Source organism: Mercenaria mercenaria, chromosome 2 (genome assembly GCF_021730395.1).
Source record: "Mercenaria mercenaria strain notata chromosome 2, MADL_Memer_1, whole genome shotgun sequence".
NCBI lineage: Eukaryota > Metazoa > Mollusca > Bivalvia > Venerida > Veneridae > Mercenaria > Mercenaria mercenaria.
Window position 1 is genome coordinate 33858598 of NC_069362.1, and position 14561 is coordinate 33873158.

The following is a 14561-nucleotide window of genomic DNA, read 5'->3' on the forward strand; positions in this document are numbered from 1 at the left end:
TGGTGCACATCGTCACATGCTATATAACAATCCTATGATGTTTTATGAGTATAGGTCAAGTACATTTCAAGATATATGGGATACAAATGTCAGGATACTGGTTATATGACCCAGGGAAGTGCCTATGCCTTTAGTATCCTGAACAATGGTTTGGGTCCAATTGCTAAGGGGACTATGTCTTAGACTAGCTGACAAACGATGTAGAATGTCCTTTGTTAAAACGTAAAGCTGGTGAGACCAAATATCTCGTATATAGAATTTTCCTCTGGCTACCTTGCCTAAATGATTCGTGTACCAATGATTCATAAATGATTTTAACTAGAAAATGCTTTTGTAAAAAAGCGCATGTCTCCCCCAATGCAAAGTCCTATAGGCAAGAAGTCAATAGGGGTCAGGAGCGAAAGTCAAAGAGACACTGATGGTTGGCTGCAATAGGGATCATCTACTTGGCATGTCCAGTCATCCCGCTAAATTTCAACACTCGTGGCCTAGTGGTTCTCAAGTCACTGTTCAGGCTCCTGTGACCTTGACCTTTGATCAAGTGACCTCAAAAAAATAGGTGTCATCTACTCTGCATGTCCAATCATCCTATTAAGTTTCAACATTGTAGGTCAAGTGGTTCTCAAGTTATTTCCAAAAAATGATTTTACATGAACAGGCCACTGTGACCTTGACATTTAATAGACTGACCCCAAAATCAATAGGGGTCATCTACTATGCATGTTCAATCATCCTATGAAGTTTCAACATTCTGGGTCGAGTGGTTCTCAAGTTATTGATCAGAACTGGTTAACAATGTTCAGGCCCCTGAGACCTTGACCTTTAACAGAGTGACCCCAAAAACAATAAGGGTCATTTACTCTGCATGAACAATCATCCTATGAAGTTTCAACATTCTGGGTCGAGAGGTTCTCAAGTTATTGACTGGAAATGGTTTTCCATGTTCAGGCCCCTGTGGCCTTGACCTTTAACAGAGTGACCCCAAAATCGTTAGGGGTCATCTACTCTTTATGATCAATCATCCTATTAAGTTTCAACATTCTGGGTCAAGTGGTTCTCAAGTTACTGACCGGAAATGGTTTTCAATGTTCAGGTCCCTGTGACCTTGACCTTTAATGGAGTGACCCCAAAATCGATAGGGGTCATCTACTTTGCATGTACAAAATTCTGGGTCAAGGGGTTCTCTAGTTATTGATCAGAAATGGTTTTCAATGTTCAGGCCCCTGTGACCTTGACCTTTGACAGAGTGACCCCATAATCAATAAGGGTCATCTACTCTTTATGACCAATCATCCTATCAAGTTTCAACAGTCTGGGTCAGGTGGTTCTCAAGTTATTGATCGGAAATGGTTTTAAATGTTCAGACCCCTGTGACCTTGACCTTTGACAGAGTGACCCCAAAATCAATAGGGGTCATCTACTCTTCATGACCAATCATCCTATGAAGTTTCAACATTCTGGGTCAAGTGGTTCTCTAGTTATTGATCGGAAATGGTTTTCAATGTTCAGGCCCCTGTGACCTTGACCTTTGACCCCAAAATCAATAGGGGTCATCTACTCTTCATGACCAATCATCCTATGAAGTTTCAACATTCTGGGTCAAGTGGTTCTCTAGTTATTGATCGGAAATGGTTTTCAATGATCAGGCCCCTGTGACCTTGACCTTTGACAGAGTGATCAATCAATAGGTGTCATCTACTCTTCATGACCAATCATCCTATGAAGTTTCAACATTCTGGGTCAAGTGGTTCTCTAGTTATTGATCGGAAATGGTTTTCAATGTTCTGGCCCCTGTGACCTTGACCTTTGACGGAGTGACCCCAAAATCAATAGGGGTCATCTACTCTTCATGACCAATCATCCTATGAAGTTTCAACATTCTGGGTCAAGTGGTTCTCTAGTTATTGATCGGAAATGGTTTTCAATGTTCAGGCCCCTGTGACCTTGACCTTTGACGGAGTGACCCCAAAATCAATAGGGGTCATCTACCCTTCATAACCAATCATCCTATGAAGTTTCAACATTCTGGGTCAAGTGGTTCTCTAGTTATTGATCGGAAATTGTTTTCAATGTTCAGGCCCCTGTGACCTTGACCTTTGAAGGAGTGACCCCAAAAACAATAGGGGTCGTCTACTCCAGCAGCCCTACAACCCTATGAAGTTTGAAGGTTCTAGGTCAAATGGTTCTTCAGTTATTGCTCGGAAATGAAGTGTGACGTACGGACGGACGGACGGAAGGACGGACGGACAGACGGACGGACGGACAGGGCAAAAACAATATGTCTCCTGGGGGAGACATAATTATAAGCTAGTCAATTTCAGGGATCAGGCAAATCAATAAATATTTCAAACTAACAATTTCCATTTAGCTCAAACTCCTATAGGCTGGAGACTCTATACTAGACTGGTCTTTTTGTTGAAGTTCCTGTCAGACAATGTCTTTGAATCAACAACATACGAGTCCTATCGCATAGATGCTCGGCCTCTGTCCTCTCAAACTCTTTAAGATTGCCCTGACTCCTGGACGCTCAGCGCCTATATACTATCATATGTAGCATTCAACTACCGTATAGGTATTATCCCCGATGCCTTGGCTGTACTTCGCCAATAACGCTGAACCGTCTATAAGCTGGAACTCTCCTACTATCTCAGTAGATTACCAAACTCTGGGTCTCTGTCTCAGCTTCCCGATGCTCAGCCTATATATGCTATCGTCTATAGCATTCAATTACCTTTAAGGTAAAGCTCCTATGCGCTGGCCCTATAGCTCGAAACCTTATCGAAATTCTGCTACTCTTCTTTAGTCTAAGAACTTCCAAAGTCTTCTTTTTGATAATTTATCCGCCCTGACAGGGTAACTGCAACAGTCTCCTTCTCAAGGTACTAGGATAAATTATTAGTTGAATCCTCGATGTGTCTTCTTCAACCGCTGGATACCGAATGAGCTCTCTGTCATCCATCTACCTATTTATACCCCAGCAGACGTGCTATTTTTAGAACTTGTTTCTGATTGGTCCAAATTTAAATATAATGTTTTACAATGAGTACTTGCTCTATCAAATATCTGGTTCCCTTTAACTTTTGTATATGAGATAATGTGCGAAGCTGGGACCCAGCTATCCATATAATGAACCCAAATCAACCATAAATGACCCAAAATTCTATTAATAACAGCAATTCAACAAAAATTATAACAATGGCAACGTGAAAAGGGAGTCAAGCACTATCTGTGCTTATGTGTTACATTATCAATATATTAAATATACAAATTATTCTGACAACAAACTTTTATGCCCTTTATGCATATTTTTGACTTAATCAAAGGTTGTAACTCTGGTACTTCCTAGTGAAATCAAAACATGAATCAGAGGCATAAATTCACATGCTGACTAATATTCCTACATGGTTTCAAAACTCCAGGTGGAATATTTTTTAAGATATATACAGCACGAACGTTTAATCATTTTATTTGTATTTTATATTATGACCATAAGTCTGATCTGGCTGAGTGAAATCCCAATGACTATGAAAATGATGATACTAAGTCAAATACTTTTTGAACAACATAAAACACAAACTTGTATGCCATTTATGCATATTTTTGACAATCAAGGGCCATAACTCTGGCCTGACTGACAGAAATCCCAAACAAAACACCAGGAGCACAACTTCTCATACTGAATAATATTCCAATAAGGTTTCATGACCCTAGGTCAAACATGTTTGTTTTAAAATATCTGTGACACAAACTTCTATGCCTTTCATGCATATTTTTGACTAAGATAATTCTCATCTGGCTGCATGAAATCTCCAACAAAACCTTAATGTGCACAACTTCACATGCTGAATAATATTCTTGTTTCATATTCCTGGGTCAAATACTTTTTGAAATACATGCGACTCAAACTTTCAGGTTTGGCTGTGTGAAATCCCAGTTAAAGCACCTGTCCAGGTGAACAACTTCACATCCTGAATAACAATCCCATCAGGTTTGATGAGTCCAGGTCAAATACTTTTTGATATAATTTAATATGCACAACCAATTTCAGACAGACAGACAAATGGGCAGACAAGTGTAACTCTAAGTGCCCCTCTTAAAATTTTGGTGGTAATGGGACAATGAATATATCTCTGATGAATTAAGGGCTCTAAAAGGTTTATAATGTACTGAAAATGATGTTTTCTCTATCACCTTTAAGGTAAAAGTAACAGTTACTGTAAATGGAAATATTACTCATTTCCTTTAAATCAAACTATTAATGCTAAAATGAAGAGAGCAATATATAATAAATTTAGCTGCTTAAAACCATCAACTCTATAGATATTATAAATTAATTTACATCTTCATCTTGCAATATTTTCTTTGATACAGCTCTAAATATTCTAACATAAGTACTGCGCAGGATATTATAATGTAAGATGCTTTATAAACATGTAACTTCCTCACATGAACTAGAAAAAAATGTAAAATCTTGCATGTTGACTATAATTATGAAGGTTTTACACCTGAACTAGACACCAGTGAATGTCATGTGATGAGACAATGATACTTTCCCTATCTCCAATTGAGTATTATTTCTCATTCATCCATCCATGTACATCCCATCCCATACCTATGGAAGCCCTGGAGTGCCATTTGACTTCCATTCTTCCTACTTTTAATTTCTGACTTCTGCACTTCTCACTTGCAAGTTCTCGACTTCTTACTTCCAACTTCTAACTTTCGCACTTCTGACTTCTAACTTCCTGACTTCCACTTTTCCAACTTCTTACTTCTAAACTTCCTCAATTCTAACTTCTAACTACTTCGCTTCCAATAACTGACTACCATTTTCTTCACTTCTAACTTGCAAAATTCTCAATTCTGACTTACAGTTTCCACACTTTTAACCTCTAACTTATTGACTTCTGACTTCTGATTTCCAATTTCCACACTTCTTACTTCTAACTTCCCCACTTCTGACTTCTAGCTTCCACTATTTTAACTTCTAAGTTCCAATTTCCTGATTTCTGACTTCTAACTTTCTAACTTCTTATTTATGACTTCCAACTTTTGACTTTCGACTTCCGCACTTCTGACTTCCAACTTCTGCACTTCTGACATCTAACTTCCTGACATCCAACTTCAAAACTTCTGACTTTCAACTTTCTCCCTTTGTAGGTCAGAAGTAAGAAGTGTGGAAATTGGAAATCAGAAGTCAAAAGTCAGGAAGTTGGAAGTCAGAAGTGCGAAAGTTAGAAGTGAGAAGTGTGGAAGTTAGAAGAAGGAAGTAAGAAGTCAAGAAGTTGAAAGAAGTGTCGAAGTTAAAAGTCAAAAGTCAAAAGTTAGAAGTAGGAAGTAAGAAGTCAAGAGTTGGAAGAGAGAAGTGCAAAAGTTAGAAGTCAAAAGTGGGAAGCCTCCCCGCCCACTTAGCTCAATAGGGAGAGCACAGATCTACAGATCTCGGGGCCGTGAGTTCGAGCCCTGGGTGTTCTCAGTGATGATTTGATAAAAGACACTGTGTCTGAAATCATTCGTCCTCCACCTCTGATTCATGTGGGGAAGTTGGCAGTTACTTGTGGAGAACAGGTTTGTACTAGTACAGAATCCAGGAACACTGGTTAGGTTAACTGCCCGCTGTTACATAACTGAAATACTGTTGAAAAAACGGCTTTAAACCCAAATCAAACAAAAATGGGAAGTACAGAAGTCAAGTGTCCATCCAGGGCCTCCATACATACCCCACTTTCCTTACATATAAATGGTACAGAATGCATCTCATTTTCAAAAGATGCTATTTTAACTATGACATATTTTCAATAGAAATAAAGCAATGAGTTTACATTGTCACAATTCACAACAATAGATGGTATTGCTATTCTAAATTCATATGTCAGCAACAGAAAAACAATTAGAGAAACACTATTAACTACAAGAGAAAGTGAGAGAAATTTGTTATATTACCCTGATATTGTCAAAGCTGGACTTGTTTGTGACATCATACAGCAGTAATAAAGCTGAAAATATTGTAATAGACACATTAAATATTCATCATGAATTTCCGCCATATTTACTGAAATTACAGCAGAGCTCATGACTGATTGTTTCATCAATACAATTTGCATGGCATATAGTCAAGCTACAATCTTGATTTCCCTGAAGTGAGGAAATACGTGAAAGAGGAGTGTAGGAGATTTTAAGAAACTGTATTGTCTTCCTCCTAATGCACTAGGGGTTAAGTAGTCTACCATTATCTACAATATGACAATGTGTTCAAGACACCAGTTCTGTAAATAGATTGAAATGACAATTGCAATACCACTGATAGAAATGACAACTGCGATACCACTGACAGAAATGACAACTGCGATACCACTTACAGAAATGACAACTGCAATACCACTGACAGAAATAACAACTGCAATCCCACTGACAGAAATGACAACTGCAATACCACTGACAGAAATGACAACTGCAATACCTGTGACAGAAATGACAACTGCAATACCACTGACATAAATGACAACTGCAATACCACTGACAGAAATGGCAACTGTAATACCACTGACAGAAATGACAACTGCAATACTACTGACAGAAAGGACTACTGCAATACCACTGATAGAAATTAAGGACCACTGCAATACACCTGCTATTGTAGAAAGGACTACAGTACTGCAATATTACTGCAATGACACTGATATTATAAACAAGAGCTGTCTCCATAGGATGACACATGCCCCTGATGGCACTTTGAATGAATAGTTATGGCAGATGTTAGAGTTTAGGACCTTTGACCTATGGACCTGGGTCTTGCGCGCGACACGTCGTCTTACTGTGGTACACATTCATGCCCAATAATTTTAAAATCCATGCATGAATGACAAAGATATGGCCCGGACACACCCATCAATGCACTATCATGAAATATGACCTTTAACGTCTAAGTGTGACCTTGACCTTTGAGCTACAGACCTGGGTCTTGCGCGCGACATGTCGTCTTACTGTGCCACACATTTATGCGTAGTTACTTGAAAATCCATCCATGGATGACAAAGATATGGACCGGACACACCCATCAATGCACTATCATGAAAAATGACCTTTAACGTCTAAGTGTGACCTTGACCTTTGTGCTACGGACCTGGGTCTTGCACGCGACACTGCGTCTTACTGTGGTACACATTCATGCCAAGTTATTTGAAAATCCATCCATGGATGACAAAGATATGGACCGGACACGAAATTTGTGGACAGACCGACAGACGGTTCAAAAACTATATGCCTCCCTTCGGGGGCATAAAAAAGCACCACTGCAATACTACTGAAATTTTGGAAAAGACTTTTGCAACACTACTGTATGAAGGACTATTACAATACAATTGACATTCTAACACTACTGATATTGTATAAAGGACTATTACAATACTACTGACACTTTAACACTACAGATATTGTATAAAGGACCGTTGTAATACTACAGATATTGTATACAGGACCATTACGATACTACTGCCACTTTAACACTACTGATATTGTATACAGGACCATTACGTTACTACTGCCACTTTAACACTACTGATATTGTATAAAGGACCATTACGTTACTACTGCCACTTTAACACTACTGATATTGTATAAAGGACCATTACGATACTACTGCCACTTTAACACTACTGATATTGTATAAAGGACCATTACGATACTACTGCCACTTTAACACTACTGATATTGTATAAAGGACCATTACGATACTACTGCCACTTTAACACTACTGATGTTGTAGAAAGGACCATTACGATACTACTGCCACTTTAACACTACTGATATTGTATAAAGGACCATTACGATACTACTGCCACTTTAACACTACTGATATTGTATAAAGGACCATTACGATACTACTGACACTTTAACACTACTGATACTGTATAAAGGACCATTGCAATACTACTGACACTTCAACACTACTGACATTGTAGAAAGGACCATTGCAATACTACAGATATTGTAGTAAGGATTTTTGCAACACTACTGTAGAAAGGACATTTACAATTCTGCTTACATTGTAAAAAGGAGTATTGCAATACTACTGACATTGTAGAAAGGACATTTACAATACTACTGATATTGTAGAATGGACTGTCTTCCTGGTTTTGAGGTTTGGACTTGGCCTTTCAAATGGGAAAAATCATCATTTTGGAAAAAGAACATTTTATTGACACCGGGCCTTTATTCCTACTGTAACAGATGTTTATAACAGAGGTTAAAGTTTATCCTACTTCTCAAACTGAAATAGACTCATTACTTTGTAATTCAGGGGTTATAGAATGAAATTTTCATTTTTGCAAATTGGCAAAAATTTATTTCTCTGCCACAATTTGGAAATAATGGCTTGCCTGTCAATGTAGAAGTAGCCAAAATTGACCTCAGTTATATCATAGTAATGAAATGAGTCAATTCTAAAATAGAAACAGTGATTGAATGTCAAGAGATTTTAGAGGATTTATAACCTTGCACTTCATAGTATGAAGCTGCAGTTCCTTGGTTTTTGTTCTCTAAATCTTAAGATTACATGGCAGAAATAAAATGAAAAGAAGGGAAAATCTGTCAATTTAAGCAAAAACAATTACAGCTAATGCAGAAAAGTTTGCTTGGAGCCATGTCTGAAGATTATTCATTTCATTTTCCCTGATATTAGTTTTCATTCCACCAGGTCTTATCAAGCAACAATTTATATTAATTGTTCCACCTTTGGTTGCTATTTCTGTACTACTTCAGGCTAAAAAAATCTTCATTTCTTTTTTAAATGTATCTGTATATATAGATTCAGTCTTTCAATGTAAGAAACTAAGTGTATAAATGTCATACCAGTGAAGTGCTTTTAATGAGATATTAAGATATTTTCAATTATAGGAAAAGAGACAAATGAAACCGAATACATACCATTTGCATCTCTGTAATAGGCATGTGTAACACTCCGGAAACGCTCCTGACCCGCCGTATCCCATATCTAAAATGAAACATATAATAATTAGACTACTTTAACATACTAATTTATTGTATCATGATCAAGGTTTAAGTCATTGTAAAATCTCTTCTTCTGCGGAAACCACTGCTGGTATGAGTTTGGAAGAAGTAAGAACATGATGACTGCTAAATGTTCATTAACCAGACCTCTGGATTTAGCACTCAAATATAATTCACTTCTTGGATAAAAGAAAACCTTGGTCATTATTTCATCACATCACTACAAAATTGTACATTCTCCTACTAATGATTGTGAGTCAGACAAGCGTTGCTCACCTTCTGTTTACTTCTGTCTCTCACCTACTATTTGCACCTGTCTCTCGCCTACTGTTTGTACCTGTCCCTCACCTACTATGTACCTGTCTCTCAACTACTGTTTGAACCTTACACTCACTTACTGTTTGTACCTGACACTCACCTACTGTATGTACCTGACACTCACCTACCGTTTGTACCTGGCATTCACTTATTGTATGTACCTGTCACTAACCTACTATTTGTACCTGTCAATCACCTACTATGTACCTGTCTCTTACCTACTGTTTGTACCTGACATTCATCTGCTGTATGTACCTGTCGCACACCTACTATGTACCAGTTGCTAACCTACTGTTTGTACCTGTCGCTCACCTACTGTTTGTACCTGACACTCACCTACTGTATGTACCTGTTGCTAACCTACTGTATGTACCTGTTGCTAACCTACTGTTTGTACCCGTCACTCACCTACTATGTACCTGTCGTTAACCTACTGTTTGTACCTGTTGCTCACCTACTATGTACCTGTCTCTTACCTACTGTTTGTACCTGACACTCACCTACTGTTTGTACCTGACACTAACCTACTGTTTGTACTTGCCACTAACCTACTGTCTGTACCTGTTGCTCACCTACTATGTACCTGTCTCTTACCTACTGTTTGCTCCTGACACTCACCTACTGTTTGTTATAACCTGACACTCATCTACTGTATGTACCTGTCACTCACCTACTGTTTGTACCTGTCATCTACTGTTTGTGCCCGACATTCACCTACTGTTTGTACCTGACACTCACCTACTGTATGTACCTGTCGCTAACCTACTGTTTGTACCTGACACTCACCTACTATGTACCTGTCGCTAGCCTACTGTTTGTACCTAACCTACTGTTTGTACCTGACACTCACCTACTATGTACCTGTCGCTAACCTACTGTTTGTACCTGTCACACACCTACTATGTACCTGTCTCTTACCTACTATTTGTACCTGACACTCACCTACTGTTTGCTATAACCTGACACTCACCTACTATGTACCTGTCGCTAACCTACTGTTTGTACCTGTCACTCACCTACTATGTACCTGTCTCTTACCTACTATTTGTACCTGACACTCACCTACTGTTTGCTATAACCTGACACTCACCTACTGTATGTACCTGTCGCTAACCTACTGTTTGTACCTGTCACTCACCTACTGTTTGCTATAACCTGACACTCACCTACACCTCGCTAACCTACTGTTTGTACCTGACACTCACCTACTGTATGTACCTGTCGCTAACCTACTGTTTGTACCTGTCACTCACCTACTATGTACCTGTCTGTTACCTACTATTTGTACCTGACACTCACCTACTGTTTGCTATAACCTGACACTCATCTACTGTATGTACCTGTCACTCACCTCCTGTATGTACTTGTCTCTTACCCACTATTTGTACCAGACACTCACCTACTGTTTGTTACAACCTGACACTCATCTACTGTATGTACCTGTCACTCACCTACTATGTACCTATCTCTTACCTACTGTTTGTACCTGACACTCACCTACTGTATGTACCTGTCGCTAACCTACTATCTGTACCTGTCACTCACCTACTATGTACCTGTCTTTTACCTACTGTTTGTACCTGACACTCATTTACTGTTTGTTATAACCTGACACTCATCTACTGTATGTACCTGTCACTCACCTACTGTTTGTACCTGTCATCTACTGTTTGTACTCGACATTCACCTACTGTTTGTACCTGACACTCACCTACTGTATGTACCTGTCGCTAACCTACTGTTTGTACCTGTCAGTCACCTACTATGTACCTGTCTCTTACCTACTATTTGTACCTGACACTCACCTACTGTTTGCTATAACCTGACACTCATCTACTGTATGTACCTGTCACTCACCTCCTGTATGTACTTGTCTCTTACCTACTGTTTGTACCTGACACTCACGTACTGTATGTACCTGTTGTTAACCTACTATCTGTACCTGTCACTCACCTACTATGTACCTGTCTTTTACGCACTGTTTGTACCAGACACTCATCTACTGTTTGTTATAACCTGACACTCATCTATTGTATGTACCTGCCTCTTACCTACTGTTTGTACCTGACACTCACCTACTGTTTGTACCTGACACTAACCTACTGTTTGTACTTGCCGCTAACCTACTGTTTGTACCTGTCACTCACCTACTATGTACCTGTTGCTAACCTACTGTTTGTACCTGTCGCTCACCTACTGTTTGTACCTGACACTCACCTACTGTATGTACCTGTTGCTAACCTACTGTTTGTACCAGTCACTCACCTACTATGTACCTGTTGCTAAACTACTGTTTGTACCTGACACTCACCTACTGTTTGTTATAACCTGACACTCATCTACTGTATGTACCTGTCACTCACCTACTGTTTGTACCTGTCACTCACATACTGTTTGTACCTGTTGCTAACCTACTGTTTGTATCTGTCTCTCAACTACTGTCTGTACATGTTTCTCACCTACTGTTTGTACCTGACACTCACCTACTATGTACCTGTTGCTAACCTACTGTTTGTACCTGTCGCTCACCTACTGTTTGTACCTGACACTCCCCTACTGTATGTACCTGTTGCTAACCTACTGTTTGTACCCGTCACTCACCTACTATGTACCTGTCGCTAAGCTACTGTTTGTGCCTGTTGCTCACCTACTATGTACCTGTCTCTTACCTACTGTATGTACCTGTCACTCACCTACTGTTTGTACCTGTCTCTTACCTACTGTTTGTACCTGATACTCACCTACTGTTTGTTATAACCTGACACTCATCTACTGTATGTACCTGTCACTCACCTACTGTTTGTACCTGTCGCTCACATACTGTTTGTACCTGTTGCTAACCTACTGTTTGTATCTGTCTCTCAACTACTGTCTGTATCTGACACTCACCTACTGTTTGTACCTGACACTCACCTACAATACGTACCTGTCGCTGACCTACTGTTTGTACCTGTTGCTCACCTAGTGTTTGTACCTGTCCCTCAACTACTGTTTGTACATGTCTCTTACCTACTGTTTATACCTGTCTCTAACCTTCTGTTTGTACCTGTCTCTAACATACTGTTTGTACCTGTCTAACATACCGTTTGTACCTGTCCCTTAACTACTGTTTGTACATGTCTCTCATCTCCAGTTTGCATCTGATCCTTTCATGCATACCACATTTGCATTGGTTAAAGATACATTTCTGGTGTATATGCATTTTTCTTATTGGCCATATTTTACTAGTTTAATAAACATATTTCTGGAACACTAAATAATTCAACTGGATCCTCATTAATACACTATTCAGCTGATAACATTTTTTTCTATGCCACGCCATCTAATATTAAAATGAACAAGAGTTGTCACCATTAGTGACAAATGCCCCTGTGCATTTATGCCTAGTAATTTTAAAATCTCTTCATCGATGGCAGAGTTATGAACCGGACAAGAAACAGACAACGTTCACCTTTAACCTCTAAGTGTAACCATGACCTTTGAGCTAGGGGTCTGGATCTTACGCATGACATGTTGTCTCATTATGGGAAACATTTACGCCAAGTAATTTAACAAGAGCTGTCACAGGAGACAGCGCGCTCGACTATTTCGATGCTGGATAGTGAAACTGGGCACATCTGAAGAAACTAGAGCTGTCACTGGAGAATGACTCCAATTGTGGATGAAGATATTGCACAATAGCCTGAGTCTATATAAAAAATATCAACTTAAAGTAATAAGAGAGGTAAAGATAAAATGTATCAAAACACTATATAAGTATATCCTAAGCAAAAAGGGGCATAATTCATTAAATATTGGTGCCAGAGTTATGCAGCTTGTGTCATATAGTGTGGGTGATGATGCTGAACAACTATTTTAAGTTTGAATCAAATCCATTCAGTAATAACAGAGACAGAGTGAAAGTGCATCAAAACTTTAACGTAAAATTCTAAGTAAAAAGGGGGAATAATTAATGAAAAATTGGTGCCAGAGTTATGCACCTTGTGTCATATGGTGTTGGTGATGATGTTGAACAACTATTTTAAGTTTGAATCAAATCCATTCAGTAATAACAGAGATAGAGTGAAAGTGCATAAAACTTTAACCTGAAATTCTAAGTAAAAAGGGGAATAATTCATGAAAAATTGTGCCAGAGTTATGCATCTTGTGTCATATGATGTGGGTGATGATGCTGAACAATTATTTTAAGTTTGAATCAAATCCATTCAGTAATAAAAGAGGTAGAGTGAAAGTGCACCAAAACTTTAACCTGAAATTCTAAGTCAAAAAGGGGGAATAATTCATGAAATAATGCTGCCAGAGTTATGCACCTTGTGTCATATGATGTGGGTGATGATGTTGAACAACTATTTAAAGTTTGAATCAAGTCCATTCAGTAATAACAGAGAAAGAGTGAAAGTGCATCAAAACTTTAACCTGAAAATCTAAGTGAAAAGGGGGGATAATTCATGAAATATTGGTGCCAGAGTTATGGCCCTTATGTCAGATGATGTGGATGATGATGAGGAATAAGTATTTCAAGTTTGAATCAAATCCATCAAGTAATTACAGAGATAAGTTGGAAAAAGAGAAAGTGCACCAAAACTTTAACCAAGGTGGGGACACGGAAAGACGCCGACGCCGGGGCGAGTAGGATAGCTCTCCTTATACTTCGTATAGTCGAGCTAAAAATCCCTTGATGAATGGCAAACTTATGAACCAGACACAAAACAGAACCTGTTAACCTTTGACTTCTAAGTATGACCCTGACCTTGGAGCAATGGGTCTGGGTCTTGCACACGACACATCATCTCATTATCATGGTAAACACTTATGCCAAGTTATTTAAAAATCCTTTCATGGATGGTAGAGTTACAGACCAGACACGAAACAAAACCCATTCAAATTTGACCTCAAAATGTGACCTTGACCGTGGAGCTAGGGGTCTGGGTCTTGTGCATGATAGGTCTTCTCATTATGGTGAACATTAATGCCAAGTTATTTCAAAATATTTATGGATGGCAGAGTTACAGCCCGGACAAGAATTTACACAGATAGTGCAATTTTAATATGCTGACCTTTGGGGGGCATAAAAAGTAAATTAAATGTAGCTGCCAATAATTACATGCAAATATTCCTTGAAATTAATAATATTTACAATTACATGTACTGCAAATTACATACAATTATATTCAAATAGTAATTAGCAACGGTCTTATATAACTATGGCAGGTGAGTGCTAAAATATCCAGTTG

The 14561-nt window shown here is 38.7% G+C and overlaps 1 protein-coding gene across 2 annotated transcripts in view; it reads right to left on the reverse strand.

Annotated features, from left to right (window-relative positions):
* Positions 1-14561, reverse strand: part of LOC123563676 (ras-related protein Rab-37-like) — a 200313-nt gene that overhangs the window by 53643 nt on the left and 132109 nt on the right. For both annotated transcript variants that reach the window (XM_045356615.2, XM_045356614.2), the window contains exons 4-5: positions 8926-8992; positions 5944-5996 (exon numbers count right to left, since the gene is read on the reverse strand). In XM_045356615.2, the coding sequence (XP_045212550.1) occupies positions 5944-5996; positions 8926-8992 (120 nt within the window). The remainder of the gene's footprint in view (positions 1-5943; positions 5997-8925; positions 8993-14561) is intronic.